This window comes from Carassius carassius, chromosome 15 (genome assembly GCF_963082965.1).
Source record: "Carassius carassius chromosome 15, fCarCar2.1, whole genome shotgun sequence".
Taxonomy (NCBI): Eukaryota; Metazoa; Chordata; class Actinopteri; order Cypriniformes; family Cyprinidae; genus Carassius; species Carassius carassius.
The window spans coordinates 16,757,927-16,780,756 of record NC_081769.1 but is presented as its reverse complement, the minus strand read 5'-3'; the positions used below and the strand labels follow the sequence as shown (position 1 = coordinate 16,780,756).

The 22,830-nt window shown below is 36.3% G+C and overlaps 2 protein-coding genes and 5 non-coding genes across 10 annotated transcripts; 1 reads left to right on the top strand and 6 right to left on the bottom strand.

Annotated features, from left to right (window-relative positions):
- Positions 1 to 224: 224 nt before the first annotated feature.
- On the bottom strand, positions 225 to 278 carry LOC132159016 (U7 small nuclear RNA). Its single transcript, XR_009437731.1, has one exon. It is a non-coding gene; the product is annotated as a U7 small nuclear RNA (small nuclear RNA).
- An 878-nt stretch (positions 279 to 1,156) lies between these two features.
- Positions 1,157 to 9,107, top strand: LOC132158310 (triosephosphate isomerase B-like). Its single transcript, XM_059567671.1, has 7 exons — positions 1,157 to 1,334; positions 2,533 to 2,656; positions 2,817 to 2,901; positions 4,190 to 4,322; positions 4,412 to 4,497; positions 4,590 to 4,677; positions 8,498 to 9,107. The coding sequence occupies exons 1-7, from the start codon at positions 1,223 to 1,225 to the stop codon at positions 8,614 to 8,616; spliced, it is 747 nt and encodes a 248-aa protein (XP_059423654.1). The 5' UTR covers positions 1,157 to 1,222; the 3' UTR covers positions 8,617 to 9,107.
- Positions 3,291 to 3,346, bottom strand: LOC132159020 (U7 small nuclear RNA). The gene has a single exon (XR_009437735.1). It is a non-coding gene; the product is annotated as a U7 small nuclear RNA (small nuclear RNA).
- Positions 5,514 to 5,568, bottom strand: LOC132159017 (U7 small nuclear RNA). Its single transcript, XR_009437732.1, has one exon. It is a non-coding gene; the product is annotated as a U7 small nuclear RNA (small nuclear RNA).
- Positions 6,606 to 6,659, bottom strand: LOC132159019 (U7 small nuclear RNA). The gene has a single exon (XR_009437734.1). It is a non-coding gene; the product is annotated as a U7 small nuclear RNA (small nuclear RNA).
- Positions 8,158 to 8,213, bottom strand: LOC132159018 (U7 small nuclear RNA). The gene has a single exon (XR_009437733.1). It is a non-coding gene; the product is annotated as a U7 small nuclear RNA (small nuclear RNA).
- A 10,563-nt stretch (positions 9,108 to 19,670) lies between the features above and the next one.
- On the bottom strand, positions 19,671 to 21,223 carry LOC132157732 (uncharacterized). 4 transcript variants are annotated; one of them, XM_059567033.1, is made up of 5 exons: positions 20,982 to 21,223; positions 20,720 to 20,891; positions 20,249 to 20,306; positions 20,158 to 20,191; positions 19,671 to 19,986 (listed from the first exon to the last, which is right to left on the bottom strand). In XM_059567033.1, the coding sequence occupies exons 1-5, from the start codon at positions 21,196 to 21,198 to the stop codon at positions 19,757 to 19,759; spliced, it is 711 nt and encodes a 236-aa protein (XP_059423016.1). In that variant the 5' UTR covers positions 21,199 to 21,223; the 3' UTR covers positions 19,671 to 19,756. The 4 variants fall into 4 exon arrangements, with proteins under 4 accessions (XP_059423016.1, XP_059423017.1, XP_059423014.1 ...); XM_059567034.1 differs by having other exon boundaries at positions 19,671 to 19,947; XM_059567031.1 differs by having other exon boundaries at positions 20,158 to 20,306.
- Between the last annotated feature and the right edge of the window lie 1,607 nt (positions 21,224 to 22,830).

Genomic DNA, 22,830 nt, shown 5'->3' with positions numbered 1-22,830 from the left:
GCATCTAATAATTACTTTATTTGTATTTCAATCTCTACAGCAACTGACAATAAACAATGCATGGGTTAAGCAATGATTAGCCTCAAATAATATACACCCATGTGTCTGCACTTACACGTACACAATAATCGAACATCATCCCTTATTATCATTAAGCAATTGTTCTGCTTTCGCAAAGAAATAGCAGAATACTTATATATTGTTTCTAATTTAGACCAAGAGGTGTGGGCTTCCTTTTAAAGGAAACCTTCTAGACAAATACTAAATGAGCAAATTTCCAAAGGATTTCAGTCCATGAAACGTTCTTTGTGTTTTCGACAGGTATATCGATCACGGTGACTACATTATTTGAATCAAAATAAGTTACAAAAAAATCAGAAGACCAATTTAAAGTGAAACAATTGTTCCATTTATAAATATTCGTAAATTTTAAGCAGCATTCTTTTTTTAAATACCTTAAAGAAATGATGAAAAACATCTTTATATATTTGACATTTACGAAAAGCATTGTGGGTATGCACATGTAGTCCCACCTCCAAGACCTGAAGACCAGTCGCCCTCCATCGGCCTCTGTTAAATATGGTAGATTTGTTTTTGCAGTTTCACTCCAAGTAGGGCTCGGTGTTTCAAAAGTAGATGAATAGTAATAATAGAATTGCAATTATGAAATAAAAAATATTACAGAAAACAGAGGAATATATGTATTTTACCTCATTTACCACAGGAGTTACATCATGATAAACATATAATAAATAAATAAAAAGATATAAATAACCATATAAAGTAGAAAAAAAAGCGAGAGAGACTAACATTTTAACACATTTTACAGCTTTCTTTTCTAATTTCATATTGTTTTTCTACATTTATGCTGCATTTTATTTACATTACAAAGTTTAGATATTAGAAGTAGCATGATTCCATAAATGAAAAGAAAATGTAAAATTTTCAAAACGTTAACGTTATAAAACAAAAAAACGTTAAAAAGTTAACAGTAATTAACATTGGGCATTGATCAATGGACATTGATTCCTACACTCTGATGAAATGACGTTTATTTTCCCAGGCATGCTGTTGAGCCAATCGCCAGCGCCGGGAGGCGGGGCTCATTATTCAGCCCTGTATAAACTCGATCGGACTGTATTTCCTCGCTGTCTCTTCAACCAAAGGTTGGCTGATATTTCTACTCTTAAGTATTTTCTGGTGAACGCAACACTTTTCAGTCATGACTGGCAGGAAGTTTTTCGTCGGAGGCAACTGGAAAATGAACGGGGACAAAAAGAGCATAGAAGAGCTCGCCAATACACTGAATAACGCCAAACTCAACGCAGCGACCGGTGCGTATCTCATTCAGCTTGTGCAGAACACTGCATTGACCGTGAGATGACATTCACGCGGGACTTTTGACAGGTCGCATCATATTATTTAGAGGCTCTTTCTCTTTTGTACTTATAATATCAGTTTTCTACAGTATAAACCAGTCTGTAGCTCGTAATAATCTAGATTAAGCAGTAACCAGACAGAATTGTCCTGTATAAACTGTTTCCTAACATTTATACCAGTTTATTTGATAAATTCAGAGGCTATAAAGCAATTTTCGATTGCCCGTCAGGTTTTGTGAATGAACGAATGAATGAATGAAGGATGCTCATCGTGTCTCGTGATTCAAGGGTTAAATCTTGAAATGGTGTGTGATTTCCAGCACGTAGCCACAGTGTGCATGTTCAAGGTCTGTCAAATAAACTGACAGGACGATCAATATGTTCGGTTTATCAACAAAACCGTGCTATATTAGCTTGTGCTGTTTCTTTATAAGGTAACATTTAAAACGAACTATAGTAGCTACAAAAACGCATTTTGAGGGCTTGCGTTCCGCGTTTCCGCTAACAATTCACTGTGACGTAAATCTGCATCACTGTCCACGTTTTCTGTTGGCTTCATTTGAGAATCCAGACTGGGCTGATCTGTCAATAGAACAGCAGTGGACTTGAATCGGTGAAGTCCAAAAGTCACGCTGCTTCGTTCAAGTGCTGAAACCCGAGAGAAGCGCTAAACATGCAAAGGTCATGGGTCAGCTTTTGCCCTTTTTGCTATACTTCATGCCCTCTGTAGTATGCTGTCATATGAGAAACCTTTCCTTTGACCTTTTTATCCAGGGAGATAAGTTCCAGATATGTGTGCCCTTTACAGTGAGTTTAATTTAGTCTGACCCAAGATAATTTTACAGTATAAATGCCACATCTTATGAAAATACGGCAAAACAGACGTTTTTTAACCCTAAAATAAAAATAATTACAATAGTCAGGCGTGTTTTATATGAAACCACTTATTGAACCTTGTTTTGTATCATACTGACTGACATCTTAATCAAGATGTCCTGTCAGCAATCTGAATGGTTAAATATCTTCTGTTTGTTAGTGACATGCAATCAGGGCTCTGCTTTGGTGGTCTGTCACGCTAAAGAAGCAATTATTACGAATCACAATGGTTTTTTTGCAGTGGTGATTTAACATGTTTGTTTTTTTTGTTCCACAGATGTTGTGTGTGGTGCTCCATCCATCTACCTGGGCTACGCAAGGTCCAAGCTGAATCCTAACATTGATGTCGCAGCACAGAACTGCTACAAAGTTGCAAAGGGAGCCTTTACCGGAGAGATCAGGTACATGTCAACTAATTTACAGTCCAGAAAAATGGTCATATATACACGCACACAAAAATGTAATTAAAATATATTTATTTCAGTTTATTTATATTTTTGGTCCTTTTTTCTATCCTCACTCAAAATTGCCAGTGCAAATCATTTTGTCTGATTCTTCTAGCCCTGCGATGATCAAGGACTGTGGAGTAAAATGGGTTATTCTGGGACACTCTGAGAGACGCCATGTGTTTGGAGAGAGTGATGAGGTATCTCAATATACCTTTACGCATATGAAATCTTATTAGCTGTTGTGGAGTGAATATAGTCCTCCATGTGTTTTATGAAGTTCATGAGCAATATATTTATTTTTGTTTATTTAAACATTATTTAAGATAAAATAATTTTTTTAATGATTCTTTTGAGATGCAGTAATTATTTTAAGTGTATTTGATGTCAGTATAATATGTTGACTTTGGATGAGCTACACTGAAACCATGTATTTTACTGCCCCCTAGTGTGTAGATTGATGTATAGCAGATGCACTGTTCTGTGCATGCGAATTATCAAACCCCTTCTGAGTGTTTAGTTATGCCTACGTCATCCAACTGTTACTTTTTGGTAACACCTTACAAAAACAAATTCGAAATTGTATTTAAGGGTTTCTTTTTAAAGAAAAAACTACTGGACAAATACTAAAAGAGCATATTTCTACTCCGTCTTTCTACAGTGAATCCGAATGATCGTTTTGAACGAGTATCTCACTCATGGTAACTAAGTAAACTAAGGCGCATAGAAGTTTAATGTGTAATGCATGCAATATTTGACCACATCACCAGTAATGTCAGATTCCTATTTAGATTCATTCTTCATTGTCTCCAGAAGAGGAAATTTGTTTTCATAGACTATACCAGAAGCTGTAGTACACTTAATACACGCATTTTCCATCAATACAAATATACACACATTTACTACATACCAATTGTGCATTACTGTTTCTAAAGAAATGTATTTTCATCAATAAAATAATTTATCACACATTAACTTGTAATTATAACAAATTCCATTCAAAGTCTTTTAAAGTAAGCCTACTGGTCAAAAACTAAGAGATTAATTTTCTGACTACCAATCCTGAAGTGAACCTATCCCATTATTTTGAATGAGTACTTCACTGATGGTGACTCAGTCTTTCATAAGTACAGCAGCATTTGACCCGACTGGAAGAAGGCATTATAGGTATGCAAATTTGCCCAAACACTTCATATTGTCTCTGGTCATAAATGAGATAAAAGTAGCACTTGTTTGAGGTTGATTTGTTTTTAGAATATTTATTGTATTAATTTTATTTTGAACAGTAAAATTACAAGAACTTTAAAATAAAATAAAATAAAGACAATTAGGCGTATGCAAATTGTCAAGCTCAAAAATAAATTGTATGTTTTGGTAAGTGTAACACTCTCACATAATCAGTGCTAATCAGTCATAATTTATTATCAAATAAATTATCATATGCATTCTCTGATCTCATTCTCTCTCTTGATTTATTTTTCCTGATAGTTGATTGGGCAGAAGGTGGCTCATGCTCTTGAGAATGGTTTGGGTGTGATCGCCTGCATCGGTGAGAAGCTGGATGAGAGGGAGGCCGGAATCACAGAGAAAGTTGTTTTTGGCCAGACAAAGTTCATCGCAGGTACCTTTCAATTTAGTGAAGCACATGTCTATAATATTAGAAGACATTCCTTGTAATATATATATATGTGACTATATCATCTCTTTTAGATAACGTGAAGGACTGGAGTAAAGTGGTCCTTGCTTATGAGCCTGTGTGGGCCATTGGCACTGGCAAAACTGCTTCACCCCAGCAGGTAGAGACAAGCTGTTTGAATCAGAACATGGAGGCTTTTTAAATGCGTTTCATTGACCTCAGTGACTCAGTCTCTCTCTGCTGTTTTTACAGGCTCAGGAGGTGCATGACAAGCTCAGGCAGTGGATGAAGGCCAATGTCTCAGAGGCTGTTGCCAACTCGGTCAGGATCATTTATGGAGGTCAGTCTCTCTGATTTCCACTCGTTGATTTTTTTTTTCTTTAAAAAGCACACGTGACAATTGTGCTGTATATTTTTCATTTTGTACTTCTAGAAGAACTTTCTCTTGAAGAAAACCTACAAATACTACTGTTCAAAAAGTAAAAAAATAAAATAAAATGGCAAATTTCTTATGGCATAACTCCAGTAAAACTCTGATCATTTTGAATAGGTACATCAGTCATGGAGACTACAGCAAAGTTAACATGTTTGTAACTTAAACAAACTTTTGCTTTGTTTAATAACATTTATATATTGGTTAAACAAATACTCAAATTCCAAATCAAATAAACCTTTTTGAAAACCATTTTCTGTAAGCAAATTAAGACACATCACATTTTATGTTGTCACTCCCCACCTGCTGCTCATAAAATCAAGAAACAAGGTGTAAAAATGTAAAGAGAGAGAGAATAAGGTGGACTGCGCGGTGAATGTTTGATGCGTATACATACTGACAGTGTAAGTGTTGTTACTGTAAGCTCTGGTATGCAAGTGGCTACTTTATAGTTGCTTTGGGAAGATTTATAGTTCATGCTTGTCTATATTGGCTACAGTATATTTATGTAAACACAATTATGTCAAGATTTAATACAGTCATACAACACAACTACATAAACACACATCAAACTATCTGTTCTGTACTCAGTTCTCAAGTTCACAGCATGAAGTAATAACACTGAGTTGCTTATGATTAGAATTATGTCTATTTACATAAAATATGTTTATAATATTTTAGCTACTACACTTAACTCTAAACATGTATACTGTATGAAACAGATCTATTTTAAACTATTATGGCATGGCTTCCCTTTAAAGGAAACCTACTGGACAAATACTAAAAGAGAAAGTTTTAAATAGTTATTGTGGCGTGATCGTCCCCCATCCCTGAAAGCAGCTTCCTCGCTCATGGTGACTGAAGAATTTAAAGAGGTTGTGGTTGCAATCATTTGACAGCAATGTAGCATACTGCTGTTTCATATGTGAATCATGGAATAAAGCGTACTGATTCACATCTTATTTTAAAACCATTGTAGGCAGCACAACGCGCTGTATTCAGTAAAGAAGTAGTGACATAGTTTTCCATTCAACATATATCTATATTAACACTTGACAACAACCATTTAAATTGAAAGGCATTGTGGGTATGCATATTTAAATACTATTTGTTGCTGCCTATGAGTGATGGATAGATGCATGTATAATAATGTTATTTATTACTTTGTGTGACTTGTTTTATGAAGGGTTTGGCTAAACGGGACTATAAAAAACCATTAACTACTACTAATTGTTTTTATTATACATATAATTCAAATGTCTGCAAATTAATAAAACTCATCCAAGATTTGTTAAAAACTATAAACACTGGTTCATGTGTTCACAGAAACCTATTGGTCTACCATGGACATTTTGAAACCGTAATGACGTAACAAAGTCATGTTTATCATGTGACTAGCAGTTTAGTAACACTTTCAATCTGATGATTGTGTAAGCTTCAAAACTCCCATCACGGTTTTCTTCAAACAATAATTATTGTAGTTTATAAAAACATGCATTAATGTATGTTTTATTGTTGCTAAAATGTTGTTATTTAGTTTATAAAGGAGCTTTCTTTCAATGAAACTTACTGGACATAAACTGAAGTAATATTCTGACTAATTATATTGTAATGACTCTATCCCATCACAATGTGAATAGAAGTTAAACGTGAGATGCATTATTATGCTAATTCAAACACACCCTTAGTGATGTCACTCACTAATCCGGCATACTGTGATGGCACAAAAGCAACAGAATAAAGTAACCACTTGTAAAGAGCTAATATTATTATGCTATAAAATGTTAAGATTATGCTTTTTAAATAATCCATGGTATTTTTTTTAACTGCTTTGAAAAGGTTTCCCTTTAAAGGAAACCCACTGGACAAATACTAAAGAGCAAATTGTTGTCTAGTTATTGTATAGAAAAACTCCCATCCCATCATGTAAGTGAGTGTCTCATTCATGGTGACTGAAGCAATTATTTTGATTCTATTCAAAACTATCAGCCAAAACACTGCAACAGTATTGCAGCATGAAGGTCTAAGGTCTTTATTTTTTTTTTCACAATCAATAATGAAGACATGCTCGCAGCAACTGTTTGTATAAAAATGGAGCGTGAGACTGAGGTGTGACATGAAAGATAAGAAAATAGCAAGCCAGACAGGCAAGTAGATTTAGAACTCAACAATACATACAGTGAGGAAAATATTTATTTGATCCCCTGCTGATTTTGTAAGTTTGCCCACTTAAAAAGAAATGAAGGGTTTGTCATTTTTATGGTAGGTTCTATAGGATTGAGTTCTGGAGACTGGCGAGGCCACTCCATGACCTTAATGTGCTGCTTCTTGAGCCACACATTTGTTGCCTTGGCGGTATGTTTTGGGTCATTGTCAAGCTGGAAGACCCATCCATGACCCATCTTCAGTGTTCTGGCCGAGGGAAGGTTATCATACAAGATTTTACAGTACATGGCCCCGTCCATTTGCCCCTCAGTGCTGTGAAGTCGTCCTGCTCCCTTAGCAGAAAAACAGCCCCAAAGTCTCTGTGCTTGACTGTAGGGATTGTGTTCTTGGGATCATAGTCCGCATAGTCAGGTGTTCTTTGGCAAATTTTAAACAGGCCTGTACATGTGCCTTCTTGAGCAGGGTGCTGCAGAATTTCAGTCCATTGTGGTGTAGTGTGTTACCAACGTTTTGCTTGGTGACTGTGGCCCCAACTGTCTTAAGATCATTAACAAGCTTCTCCCATGTAGTTTCGGGGACTGATCCTTCACTTTTTTTCTTGATCATCCTTACCCCATGAGGCAGGATCTTACACTGCAGTCCAAACAGAGGTCAATTGAAGGCTGTTTCGAATTTTGTCCATTTCTGATTAATCACACCAACAGTTGTTTTCTTCTTAACAAGCTTCTTGTTGATGGCCTTGTAGCCAGATTCATCCTGGTGTAGATCTACAATCTTGTCTCTGACACCCTGTGACAGCTCTTTGGTCTTGCCCGTGGTGGAGGGAGTGTTGGAATGGAAGATACAGACTGTGTGGATGGGTGTCTTTTTTTATAAACCTAACCAGCTGACATTAGCAGTAACTTCTTAAAGTGACCGTGTGGGCCACATGAGCACATAACCAGTCTGTTGGAGCCAGAATTCTTGCTGGTTGGTAGGGGACCAAATACTTTCACTAACTGAAATGCAAATCAATTAATAACTTCCATACAAATGTATTTTTTCTGTTTTATTTTTTGTTGCTATCCTATCTCTATCCATTTAAATAAACTTACCATAAAAGTTGCAAAGCCTATATTTCTTTATGAAGGATCAAATAAATATTTTCCCCACTGTAAATGTGGCCTAAAACTAATTAAAATTATATTTCGATGAAAGTCTATCTGTTTTTAACAGTATTTAAAGGGTTTTCATTTAAAGAAAACCTACTGGACAAATACTAAAAGAGACAAGTTCTAACTAGTAATTGTTAAGTCAACATCTCCTATGAGTTTGAATGGGTACCTCATTGGTGGTGACTGAAACAATGCCCATAAACATGAAAGGCATTATTGGTATGCAAATTAGGTATCTAATTTGGATGGTGCTATGCCTTCAATCAAAGTACATGCATTCCTGGTATTATAGTACACTGCTATCAAATACCATCAACAATACAATTATTTGGTGTGTTCTGCTCTTATAATATCTTCTAAATAAAGATTGGTCAAAATGTCACCCTTTTTATTGTCCAACATTTCAGGATCCGTCACTGGAGGGACCTGCAAGGAGCTTGCTTCTCAGAAAGATGTGGATGGCTTCCTGGTGGGCGGCGCTTCCTTGAAAGCAGAGTTTATTGACATTATTAATGCAAAAGCATAGGGAGATAAAGCCATCATCTACCTAAACCCTAAGGCTTAGGTCTGCTCCCAAACCCTGCTCTTCTTTAGAAAGTGTTATTGTGGTTTTGTTACTGTTGCTTCATTTTTTTTGTTATTACAAAGGGACAGTTTGACACATACTGAACACTCAGCTGAGTGTGTTATTATTAGCCCTCCAACTAGCTTAGTGAACTACAGGACTGTAGTGAGAACCATCATGGGGCTTAGAGCCCACACCCTTACTTGAATAATATTAACCAACATTCTCGTATATACAGTGTCAAAAATCAATCAAAAAGTCAATCAACCTCAGTGTCTTTTTAATTCAAGCGAAAGTACTTTCCATGAATGTGGCTGTCCTGATGTTTTCCTGTCCCTCAAAGAGTGTTTCTCTGAGTGGCCTATCCTGAAGGTGCTCATATGAAATAACTAATGTCTTTTGGTATAAAGGATAAAAATATTCTAATAAATGTTTCAGAAGTATAGACCTAATTTTACTGTTGTCTCAAGTTATTGTACTTCTACACACAAACTAACAATCTGTCCAGACCTGCCAACCTGTACGCATTTTGCATAAAGGCTAGCATTTTGACTTCAAAGTACGATTTGTCACTCTAAACTACGCAAAAATCTAGTGACGCCTATGTCCACGCCCGGTACTCCAAACAAGCAAAAGATGAAGAGGTCAACCAATCAAAATCAAAACATTTTTTTTCATTTAAATAATTTCTGCTTTTTATTTCTCTCTTATGTACTGACAGAAAGGCTGCGTGTGAGGCTCCCCTTACAAAAATAACCTACAGGAATCCTGCAGGAATATTATGCAGATTTCCTACAGGATTTTCTGCTCATTTTCCTGAAGGAATACCTGCAGGAATTTTATGAAGGAATACCTGCAGGAGTTATATCCCTGCAGGGTTTTAAAATATAATATTCAAAGTTCCTGCAGGACTGTTGTGGATATATATGCAATTATACAGGTCTTCTTATGTCTTCTGTAGGATTAATGCAGGGGGAATAACTTCACAACAAATAATGTATTTTCACAAATTATTTATTGTATTTATTGAAACTGTAAGAGCAGAGCGAAGCAGAGACCAATTCACAGCCAAATGTTACTCTGATCCGTTAAATGAAGCCTCTACACTGTTTTCCTGAAAAACAAGAAAAAAACAGAAATTTTTAAATTTGTGTGTGTGTGTGTGAGAGAGAGAGAGAGAGAGAGAGAGAGAGAGAGAGAGCATGAGCGTGCGTGTGTGTGTGTGTGTGTGTGTGTGTGAGAGAGAGAGCATGAGCGTGTTTGTGTGTGTGTGTGAGAGAGAGCATGAGCATGTTTGTGTGTGTGTGTGTGTGTGTGAGAGATAGAGAAAGAGAGATCATTAACGTGTGTGTGTGAGATAGAGAGAGAGAGAGAGAAAGAGCATGAGCGTGTGTGTGACAGAGAGAGAGGGAGAGCATGAGTATGTGCTTGTGTGTATGACAAATTATTACCTTACTCGTAACTTGTGCTCATCATTTAACTTTTCTCTTAGTGCTGCCCTGATGAACTTTTTTGGAACCTCAGGGAACTTTTTTTGTACTGTGTCTGTAAATGCAATTCCACTTATCATATGTGATAACATTATTACAATTTTGCACTATAACTGCAACATCATGTTTGCGTAAAGAAAAAAAGCAGGACATTTTTCTCACCTAGGATCAGCACAACTTAAGTGAAGTGAGTGAAGTGAAGTGACATTTAGTGACATTTAGCCAAGTATGGTGACCCATACTCAGAATTTGTGCTCTGCATTTAACCCATCCGAAGTGCACACACACAGAGCAGTGAACACACACACACACTGTGAGCACACACCCGGAGCAGTGGGCAGCCATTTATGCTGCGGCGCCCAGGGAGCAGTTGGGGGTTTGATGCCTTGCTCAAGGGCACCTAAGTCGTGGTATTGAAGGTGGAGAGAGAACTGTACATGCACTCCCCCCACCCACAATTCCTGCCGGCCCGGGACTCGAACTCACAACCTTTCGATTGGGAGTCCGACTCTCTAACCATTAGGCCACGACTTCCCGTGTCCTGGTCCAGAGCTGGCTTTGCCATAGCGCCTGTGTTAGCATTGCCAGCCCTTCCAGACAGCCCATGTGTGGCCAGTGTCTCTCTCCCAAACACTGCCACTGCCAGATCTTTCACCATGGCACAACATGATGTGCCCCCCCATCCACAACTTGTCAGGACAGCTGAACTAATTCCTAGCCCCTGTGTCTGTCAAGAAAAAAAGTTAGGGACACTGTATCTAAAAGCATATAACTTTGACTACATACTGTGCAAAAGTGTTAGGCTTGTTAGATTCTTCAACAAAAAAGTGATATATTTTGGTTTAGTGTGCCAGCTGTTTTATAGTCAAGGGGGTGATCATACCAAATGTGTATTTTGTTACAAAAGTAAAATGAAACATGAAGAAGTTAACATGCCTTCTACGACTTCTGCACAACACTTTACGTGAATATAGGCTATATAAACAAACTAATATATTTGTATTCACCTTTTCAGGGGGATTCTTCTGACTTGAATCTTGTGGTTGTTGAGCAACAAGAGTGTCCTGGTTCATGCTGCACTTGAGCATTGGAAGAATTTCTTAAAAAAATACAAAATAAATGATTACTAACAGACAACCACACTGACTGATAAATTAATATATAGATGGATAGACAGAAATACATGAAGAAAAAAAGAATACCTTGTTGCAGAGCTATATTAAGTGCTCTTAGATTCTCATTTTCTTTTTTTAATTTGAGAATTTCTCTCTCAAGTTGAGTTTCTCTGCCTGAATGCCCTCCAGCTTGACTCTCCATGCTGTTAATCTCTTGCATTAACATACTGTCCTTTCGGTGGATGACCTAAAGATGGACACACAATATTAGTGTCATATAGGTGTCATTAATATTTGTGATTTAAATAAGCATAATGAAAAATAAGAGTAGCCATTTAAAAGATGTAGGTATTACTTGATGTTTGACTGGAGGCTCTTGATCAGATGATGAGGACGTTTTGGAGTGAGATGGGGACTGAGTTGGAGTGTACGTTTTTTTTTCTTTGCTATTCTTTTTGCATCATTTTGCAAACATGGCTGATTTTTTCTTTTCCCCTCTAGCCTAAACATCCTCCTCCTGAGGGTATCTTTGCTTTCTGAAGGGACAAAAATAAAGTAGGAAATACATATCTTCTATATCATGATTAAGTCTTGTTTGCTGAACTTTTACCATCAATATCTATAACTGTGGCTGGGGAACTTTCCTCTTCATAAGCCACATCCACAACATCTCCAGGTTCAAACTTTTTTTTTAGTATGTCCTTTTTAGGGACAATATCATAGGTGGGAGGCTCCTCCCTCCATTCCACCAGAACCCATGTTTTGCTCATTGTCTAAATAAATAAATAAATAATTACATGCATACATATTTACATACATACAATTGAACGAACATGAATACATTTATTCATGAATAATATATATATATATATATATATATATATATATATATATATATACATATACATACATACATACACACATTCATATATATATATATATATATATATATATATATATATATATATATATATATATATATATATATATATATATATATATATAATTATTAATTCAAAGGTGTACAAAACTCTAAAGTCTCATCATTCACATCCATCTGTTGCCTTCAGCTGATTGTATCCATGACAACAGTGTTACCTTTAACGCAACCAGGCCAGCCAGCGACTCACGGTCTAGTCCGCTGCAGATAATTTATTTCTAATCTAAGGTAACAAAACGGTACAGTGATATCAAGTATTAGCAAAAAAAGTAATGTTTTTTGTTAGCAATAGTTAAGGCTTACTTTTTTTAGTCATTTATTAAAAAAAGTTTTGATATAGGCTGTATATGGTAGTTATAGGCTATTCTCGAGGTCGGACATCCGGGACTTTTACTCCCATAATGCACTGCACGCGCATAGCAACCGCGGCGAAGGGTAAAACAAACAAGCGCTCGCCATTAAGCAACACCAAGCGGAAGACAAACGAGCGCAGAGCTGTCGAGAAAACTGCCGAGAATCATGCCTAAAAACTGTTGTGTTGTTAGTTGCACAAACAACAGCGTAAAGAGGAGTGACCTCTCATTTTATATGATACCTAGCAAGGCAACTGAGCCAGAAAGGAGAGAGAAATGGCTCCAGCTGTGTTACTGACAGACTGAGCTCATTACAGCCATTGTGTAACACAGTGCTTTGAATAAACATCTTTTTTTTTCTAAATGAACAGTTAATGTAATCGATGCTTGATGGGTATTTAAACATGACTGCAAGTGTAGGACACATGGTATGTACACATGGTGTTCATACCAGGGGATTTGATGAGGTAATTGTATATGTCTGGATACTCGAGCCTGGGCCATGCCTTTGGGTTGTTCTCCCAGGACTCAGCTGGATGTCGATAGGGACAAGATTGTAACGTTAAACCTACAAGCGACAGCTTTCTGTGGTACCTGGTCAATGCAGGCGCAAGTAGACTTTCTATATATTGATAAGACATTCTTTAATAGAAGAAAGAAGATCTGTATTTGTATAGCTGCTAGCGCCTTTCACATACATGTAACTTTAGCTAACGTTAGTCACAAAGCGCTTTACATGAGTGTTTTATTACATTCACTTCACTTCTCACCACCGACATACATTCGCATACACAGATATCATTCATCATTAATACAAAGTAGTCCGTTAGTATCCATAACTGACATAATCCACAACAAAATTTATGTGAATAGATACCTTTTTGATTTTCCTCGGGCTTTGCCTTGATTGCCTTCGGTTTGTTTTACCCTTCAAACACGGCGGCGGCTTGTTGCTATGCAGGTCACATGATTTGTGACGTAACGCCGACCAAGAGAATAATATAATACATGGTCCTATAATGTATCATCGACAGCAAAAAAAAAAGAAAGAAAAGAAAAACATCTTCATATGTTTTAGTGTTACAAATACACATTATTTTAGAAATTTATAAAAAAAACAGTAATTTAAAGCATTATAACGATATAATTATAAAATAAAAGGCGGACTTACCTTCAGGATACAAAGTGACAGTTGATGAATGACGTGCAATGATGTCACGTGAATCGGCTACGCGAAGCAAGTGGGCGGCGTCAATGAAACACGTCACCTCAGTGAAAAGATTAATTTACCGTTTTTTTTTGTAAATTACACGAGCTTCTTTTTCAGGGTGAAAGACAACACTAAGACTTTTACGACCAAACTTTTCTTTTCTTTTAAAAAAATAGTCTTCTAAAATAAAATAAGTCAATTTTGTCAAATAAAGTTACCCAGATTCTTTTTATTGTAGTCATTTTTAGGAAATGTTCTCATTTGGATTAAGCTATTCGGGTAATGCAAAACATATATTCTTTATTATATTTACAAAGAAATAACACTAACGTGTTTCTTTTTGAAGGACATGGAGTATAAAGTGTACTTAAATAAAGAGGCACCTGTTCCCGCAGCTACAAAAAGGCGATGGACACAGAATATAATAGGTTGCTGAATGCAAATAACTGTATTTTAGGCAATTTGTTTATTATTGTACAATTACATATTGACTTACATTAATCAAATAAGCAAGAAATCTGCTCTTTTTTCTTCTTAAGGAGCAAAAAAGAGAAGATCATACAAGACATGGCTTATTCCCGATATAGTTGAAGTAATTCAGGTTTTAATGTTGGCCTAAAAAACATTTTCAGTGATATATTCATGGCCATTTGTTGTATTCAAGAAACCATGTCTAACATGCTCCTGTATGTTGATAATTTCATACTTATAGGAAAACATTTCCAATGATGACAGTGGTGACAATATCAGCAAATCTGACAGGAACTGCCCTGATGCTCATGTGAGAATAGGCTTTTTTATTTTTATTTTTCAAAGTTAATCTTCTTTAGAATTGTGCTTCCTTGTTGTAATGTTGGCAATTCTTTGATCCTTTATCAGCCAGAACATTTACAAAATTTAAGTACATGCATAAAACTAGTGGTCCAAGTACCTGTACATGTCTCACAGGGAAACTTTTCTACTGATGAAGAGAATGAGGTCGTCAGTGATGCTGATGGAAACTTTTCAGATGCTGATGTGAGAATGAATTTCTGATATTTTTTTTAATCCAATGCTTTTTGCATACATTTGTAAATATCGGTGTTCATATGGATTTTGTTTTAATGTGCAATAAATGCACGATTTCTGACAGGAAGGCTTTTCTGCTGATGACGAGGGTGATGTTTTTAGCACAGCTGATGAGAACTTTCCACAGACTCATGTGAGAATAAAGTTTAGAATATGTATCTAGTCTATAGCCTCATGCTTTTTTTCAAAGCTCACACTTCTTTATGTGTCAGCTTGTAATTAGTGCAATATTTACTTTCTAGATTGTCAGAAACCACAGTGCAGTTTGTGAGGGAAGCACAGAAGAAAGAGAGGAGTGTGCCAGTGAGGAAAAAATATATCCAAATGCCAAAATCACTAATGAAGAATCTCTGCTGTGCATACTTGCCTACAGCCTCAGGCATACAACATCCAAAGTGGCTTTGAGTGACTTGTTAGATCTTATCAATCTCCATTGTCCTGATTCAACCAATGGTGTTCCAGATAGCTTATACAAGTTCATGAAATCCTTTCACTGTGACACTTTTGAAGTCCAGTATATTTGCCCATCCTGCCAATATTTCTTTGGTAGTGAAATCCCCACCCATTGTGCTTCATGCAATGGTACCCCAGGGGACATGGAAAACTTAATCAAATCTGGCTCTGTCTTTATGAAGTTATCTATTTCAGATCAATTAAGAGGTAAATTTCAAGATACAGGTTTTTGTCAGTCTTTGAATTACAAATGGTCAAGGACAAAGCGCAACTCACAAAATGTTGAAGACATATTTGATGGCACTATGTACAAATTGATTGATGCACTAAATGACCCAAAATTGGCGAATATTTCAGTGTCCTGGAATGTTGATGGTGTTCCAATTTTCCAATCTTCTCCTTTTCATATCTGGCCTCTTCAAGTCACATTTAACGAGCTCCCCCCTAATCTGAGGGCAAAGCATGTCATTCTTGGTGGTTTGTGGTTTGGGCCAAAAAAGCCAGAAATGAACTCGTTTCTGCAATCATTTGTTGATGAATTGCGTAGTCTTGAAAACCAAGGGTTACCTTGTCAGTGGAAAGGTGAAAAAGCAGTAGTCCATGTATACAGTTTGCTTTGCATTTGTGATTCAGTGGCTCGTTGTGCTGTACAGAATGTCAAGCAATTTAATGGAGAGCATGGTTGTAACTGGTGTTATCAAAAGGGTGAAGTTGTAGAAAAGGGTAATGGGTTTACAAGGGTGTATCCTTTGCAATCAACAGGGCCAGAGCTGAGATCACACAGAAAACACACTAAAGATGCTCAGCAAGCTGTTGGTTCTGGAACATGCATAAATGGTGTAAAAGGTCCATCTCCTCTAATGCTGCTGATGTTTTTTAATATGGTTTCTGGATTTGCATATGATTACATGCATGGCATATTACTTGGTGTTTGTCGCCAGCTGACTACCCTATGGTTTGACTCCAAATACCATACAGAGCATTGGTACATTGGAAGAGAAATCGAGCAGATTGAAAGAAGGTTACTTGCCATTAAACCACCTACAAGTATAACAAGACCACCCCGTTCAATTTCTTTGCGTAAATATTGGAAAGCTTCGGAATACAGACACTTTCTCTTATTTTACAGCCTTCCCTGTTTGTTCGGCATTTTACCCAGACAATATCTTGACCATTTACTACTTCTAGTACAGGCTACATACATTCTCCTTCAAGATTCAATTTCCCCCCACGACATTGACAAAGCTGATGGCCTTTTAAAAGCATTTGTGGGCCGTTTTGAGTCTCATTATGGAAAGTTTCATGTGTCTTATAATGTCCACATACTTGTACATGCAGCAGCATCTGTGAAAAATTGGGGTCCTTTATGGAGTCACAGTGCACTCTTATATGAGTCCCAGAATGGACACCTTCAGAAACTCTTTCATGGCACACAAGCTGTAGCAGAACAAATTGTTAACATGTTTAACCTTTACCAACATGTTCCACGACTCATTGCTGCTGTATTCAATGATGAACAAACACAGCAAAGCAAAAGCTTTGTTGAAAAAATGTTGGGAGGCACTAATATTGTGACAAAGTGTATTGGTAGTTCTAACGTGATGTTTCTTGGATGCCCACATGTACGACAGCCAACCCCAAGAGAGTCTCATATCCTTCAAGAGTCTTTTAGTGCAAATAAAGCTTTCAGTTTTTATTCTAGGGCTGTGGTTAATGGCAAGCGAATTCATTCAAAAGGAGCTAAATCTTTATCTAAAAGAATCAACCATGTAGTTCAAACCAAACATGGGTCTATAGCATTAGTAAGATCATTTATAGACGTAGGCAATGCGCAAGGAGAGGGTCATGCCTTCATTGATGTTATGAAAACAACAAGTAATGACATCAGCAAAGACAGAGAATCAGGGATAACAGCAACAAGCATTTTAAAAGAAAGAGGGATTGACTCAGTTGAACTTATCAAATGCACAGACATACATTCAACCTGTGTCTACCTCGAGGACCTACCAGGTCTTGCAAATAATTTTTTTTGCATCCAACCAAATAGATGGGAGTTGGATTAAAAACAAAATAGCTGCATCTTCATGTTATAAAAGGTAAAAATGTACAGTATACAGACTCATATCTCTTGAATGTTGACATGTCATTGATGTTTGCAGAAATGTATAATTTTGAAATGATTTAGAGAAATGTTTTTTTTTATATAATTGCCTATTTATTCTTACTCTTAATTTTTTTTATTTACTTGTTAAGACTCATTGTTTTGTCTCATTGCTGCCAACAGCCAGAGCATAATATATAGTTCCATGAAATGTACTTGAATCTAATTAAATAAAAATTGTATGAATAAAACTACAGCAACTATCAGAGTTTTATTCTCTAGTGTAGACATAACCTATCCGGAATCCAAAACCTTTAGGGTTTTTTTATATTTATTTTTTTACTTATTTTTCATTTACAGGGAAAACTCCTGTAAGCAAACATTTTGTTTCTGCGTGAGGTGCACGGCAGTCCTGCAGAATTTTTTTTTTTAAATTCCTGTATGATTTTTCACTTGTGCTGTACTGCGCAGTATGTGCAGCAGTATGTGTAGGACATTCCTACATGTTCTAGAATGAACCCTTCAGTACAACAGAAACATGCAACACAAGTGAAAAATCCTGCAGGACTGTATAATTCAACAGAGGGTCAACAGAGACGCGCTGTTTAAAGTGTTTGAGATCCGCTGTTTTCCTTAATGCATAAATTGCAATTCACAGGTAAATTATCCATCTGTCCATCTGTAAAGGTTAAAAAAAAGCCATGGTAATATTTACATTTTTCTTCCAGAAGTGCATGAGCTTTTGCTTTGCGATTCTCCGCTAAACTCCTCAGACCGCGCTCAATGAAACAGGAGCGCAATAACCGACTAAAATATACATTTTGCTGAAATATTTGTTGGACAATAAATGTGACATGTAGAATTTTAAGTCTGTGCCTTGTATTATTTGAGTTTTTAGATTGCAATGTTACATTGTAATGTGATTTAACCCTTTTTGCACATAATATATGCCTACATTCATACATTCACTTTGTTTAATCCTAATACAAAATACCGAAATATTTAGCCTACCGCATACAGCAAATCAGCCAAAAAAAATAACGAGATATGATTTTTTGCTCATGTAACCCAGCCCTATATAGTGGAGTTTTAAAGGGGTGGTAAAACGCGGTTTTTCGAAGGCTTGATTGTGTTTGTGGGGTGCACTGTAACATGTGTTCATGCTTTGTTTTTTTAAAAATCGCATTATTTTTCATATATTTTACCTTTACTCTACACTGCTCTGTCCCTCCTTGTAAAACGGTCTGATGGTTTCCGGGTTCTATGAAGCCAGTCCCACAAAAATAGCAATGGGCTCAGATTGGTTAGCTGGCCCAGTGTGTTGTGATTCGCTAACCGCCTAGAGCACGTTTTTCAGTAACGTCACGCCCCTTACCTTTACCAGTCGTCTGTGCTTTGGTGGTATTAGAAACAATGGCGTCAATAAAACCATACCAATTTGAGCCCGAATCGGACCCAGAAAATTTAATGAAGATGAACGAGCAGAACCTGTTCAAGAACGGCGTTTAAATGACGTTTCAGAATGGTATGTTTTTTTGTTGTTGATATCTAATACTTTTTTAGATACGCTGTAATTTAATTGTACTAATTATAATAGTTGGTTTAATTTATAACAATAATAAGTGTTTGTCTATTAACAAAAGTGTATTCAAGAACCTTTTTTATTTAAAATATATATATATATTTTATTAGGTGTACATGTAATAACTGTGAAAAAATGCCAATTGAAGAGGAAAACATCTGCTGCAAAGAAATACAGAAGGTAGTGTAATAAGCTATTACCAAAATTATGCATAACGTGTTAATAGTTCTGTATTATTCTTTTTTCATATTTAAAAGATGAACATAGGTTAATTGTACAGTATGTTCTCATTGTCTTACATTACCGTTTAGGTTGTAAAACGAATGATGGAGGTTCCAGACCCTCCTAAATGTATGGTTGAGCATCCAGGTTTTGAACCAAACTGCTTAAATCCGTATACTTTGCAAAATATCAATAATATTTACAGAGCCGACTATGGACCAGTGAGACGCAGAAATGAAGAGGAGTAAGTATTTATTAAATTTTATGAAATTATGTTGTGTAAAAGAACATAAATAAAAGACAATAGATACAAAATATATATATTTACACAGTTATATTTACTATATAGTTATTCAAAGACAAAAACTAATCAAAATATACATTTTTATCAAACATATTTTCACATCACATATACATGTTTCCAATATACCACTGGTTTTATACACAATATTGAGGTTTTCTATTCCTGTCATAGGCATTTCCGTTATCTGGCCTATCGCAGCTTTGTCAGCTGGTGCTGGGGCTACCTAGGACGTAGTGTGAGGGTTGTCATCCCCTCATGTGTTGTTAACCGGATCCGTCTACAGTTTCCTGATCCAGCGGGACAGTATGTTGGGTTCCGGCCACCCCTCGACTGAATTGTGACACACGCTGGGCAATCACCTCTTCTTTGGAAGGTTTTTCATACTGTGATGACAGAGGAGGTGGAATGGGGATTGCATGCAGCTCTTCCGCATATGGCTTGGGGTCCACAAAGACTTTATGTAACAGAAGGCTCATAAGGTCATCCACATAGTCTGTAAAAAACAGAATACTGAGTCACTCTATGGTTTTACATAATTACTGATAAATAATCTACCTTTGTTTTATAATTAACATTTGTGTAATATTTATAAATATTTTTTGTAAGCTTATATTTATTTTATTATAGCTTTTTTTATATATTATTGTTAATAAAACAAACTTACTGTATGTTGGTTCTATTTTCACTGGCTTTGCTGTGCATTCCCCTTTTTTGGACTTTGGAAAAACGATCTTATACACAGCCTGTCCTTCAGTTGTTGTTGCCTGCTCACGGTTAGCATTTTCATTATAGTGCATTGCTGCAAGATACAGCCTGTAATCAGTGCACAATCCATAAAATATGAAGATTAGTAGACTGTGTTGTGACAAATAAACAAACAATTCAGAATAAGAGACAAATGTTCAATCAATGATTATAATGGTTTCTTTCTTGCAAGAAAGGCTCACAGTCGCACAGTCAGTCAAGAGAATGTGAGAGTTCTGGCCAAGATGGGAGGCTTAATAGCTCTTTATATCTCTGCTACTCATAACATAGATAACATACTGTAGGGCCACAGGCAAGGCTCCTAACCTATTTAACCTTTTTCTTCCTTATTAGGAAAAAACATTATTTATTATAGGGAAATATCATTAATATTAATAAAATAATGAATAAAAAAAACATTTCCATAACAATTGTTAGAAACAATGCTTATAAATATTACTGAATATGTCAAAGATTATTACCTGCACAACATTCCTATGAAAGGGAAAATCACGTTCTTTGGGGCAAAACGCAAAATCAGACTGTGGAAAGCCTCCAGTGATGACGTCTGAAAGTTGTGGCTGAGCTTTTCTATATCCTTGAGAACTCTCTTGTTGTATAATAGCTTTTCCACTTTATGGAGCGCTATTGATCCTGTAACCAAACAGAAAATATGAAGAAAATCTCAAAATTTTACTAGTTTACTGTCATTTTATTGTCATTTGTCTCTCTATACAGTCATACCTGGTTGGATCCATTTTTTTGGATCCCTGGAAACTTTGTCTGGGTGTTCACACTTGGGGAAGAGGTGGTTCTCATGAACATGTACATTTTGGATGTGGTTCTGCAGTGAATTCCACTTCGCCACCTTTTCTGGCCCAGACTCAGAGGAAATCGCACTCCAGTAAACATGGTTTTTGATGCTGTGCAACCATTTTTTCAGCACCTCACAGTCCTTCATTTTTGAAAGTTTGACAAGTTTCTTAGATAAACCTGTACAAAGTAAAAGCTTGGTTGTACAATCATTATTTCAAGATAATCAAATTACCACAAAAATAAAAATGTACATGTTAGGTTGAACAATTAACTGAATAAGAATCAATTAATAATACAAAGATAAATAATTACCTTTCTCAAAGTGCCACACGTCATAGAACTGAGTGATATTGCGGTCCCTCAGGTACTTCTGAATCTGCGGATGGCGATCGGTAACGATGTAGTCAACAGCTAAACCATTAGACTCGAGCTTATCGAGACAACGCTTCAATCCCTCCTTTTCCATATGATAACTTCCACCAACCTCGTTGCTCTGTTGTTGGGTACACAACATTTCAAATGTATAAACAGAGTAGAGTATAAACAATAACAGATAAAAGAAAATGTAAATAATTTTTTTAAATGCTTAATTACTAACCTGAACTAGTTGAAGATCCAGAATTTTGTTGGTTTCCATGTGCATAATGGTGTAGCTGCCAAATTTTGCTGAGTGTCCTATTGTAAACATCATAATCATATATAGAACATTACTGAGAACATCAGTATCATAATATTTTAGGAAAACTCAAAGACTACAAAATAAACGGCGTGATTTTTTTAAATATACTGTAAACGTACCTGGCGTGTCAGCACGCATATCTCCAGCCACAGCAACATTTCCTCCCTCTTGCAGCTGTCTTATAAGATTCAGTTGATCTTGCTTCCACTTGTGTATTATGGTAGGCTCAATGAAATTCCTGGCATGAATCCTAAAAGTTACGAAATGCATCATCTGGAGCTTCATGGCCTTGAAAATCTATTAACATAGAAATCATACAGTACATACATAATGAAACAACACAGTATTTTTTTGTGAATTTTATTGTAATTGTAATACCTTCTCTAGTTGTTTAAAAGATCCACCGGTAAAATACGTTGCAGCAGACAATAGCAGGTTTCCAAGTGGGGTACTCCCTACAATGGGCTGGCTCTGCCACTGTCTGTAGTAGTTACACTTTTCACAAAGCTGGGTGAATGCAACAAAAGTCCCCCTTCGTCTGCTCTGGACAACACACTTTGTCTTACAAATTGGACAGGACACAAACAGCTCTCGAAGACAGCTTTCAAAAACAATGTATTTGTTATTGCTGTGGTCAGGCTGTGGATCTATCTTAAGGCAATATAAAAAGAATAAATATTGGGAAGTTGCTTTCATGTTTTATATATTTTTTTAAACACAAATGTATTGGTAAAAAAGTGTGTAAATATGTATTTATATCTTACGCCAATTCTGATTCTTCAGTAACAACAGAATCTGGGTTATATGTGGAATCGGTGGGTTCGACATTTAATTCTGATTCTTCTTCCTCATCTAACACCAGACGAGGTCTCTTACTGGGCCTCAAGACTGAGCCCCTTACTGGTGTTGAAGACAGCTGCACATCAGGAAACATGTCAGTTGTTTGGGTGCCCACATCATGACCATAATATGTTGCCTGAATGCCTACAAGTACAAAAAGTAAAAAATACAATTACTCATAACCATCTGTCATGCTATTACAATTTTTTTACAGTGAGAAACATAAGCCACTTTCTAATACACATAAGTTTCAGTAGC

Coding starts and splice junctions, on each gene's coding strand:
- LOC132158310 (XM_059567671.1), top strand. CDS start 1,223: ATGACTGGCAGGAAGTTTTTCGTCGGAGGCAACTGGAAAATGAACGGG. Junction 2,657..2,816: donor GCCTTTACCGGAGAGATCAG/GTACATGTCAAC, acceptor TGATTCTTCTAG/CCCTGCGATGATCAAGGACT. Junction 4,498..4,589: donor AAACTGCTTCACCCCAGCAG/GTAGAGACAAGC, acceptor CTGTTTTTACAG/GCTCAGGAGGTGCATGACAA.
- LOC132157732 (XM_059567031.1), bottom strand. CDS start 21,198: ATGAAGGACTGTGAGGTGCTGAAAAAATGGTTGCACAGCATCAAAAAC. Junction 20,892..20,981: donor AAAAAAATGGATCCAACCAG/GTATGACTGTAT, acceptor GTTTGGTTACAG/GATCAATAGCGCTCCATAAA. Junction 20,307..20,719: donor TTCATAGGAATGTTGTGCAG/GTAATAATCTTT, acceptor CACTGATTACAG/GCTGTATCTTGCAGCAATGC.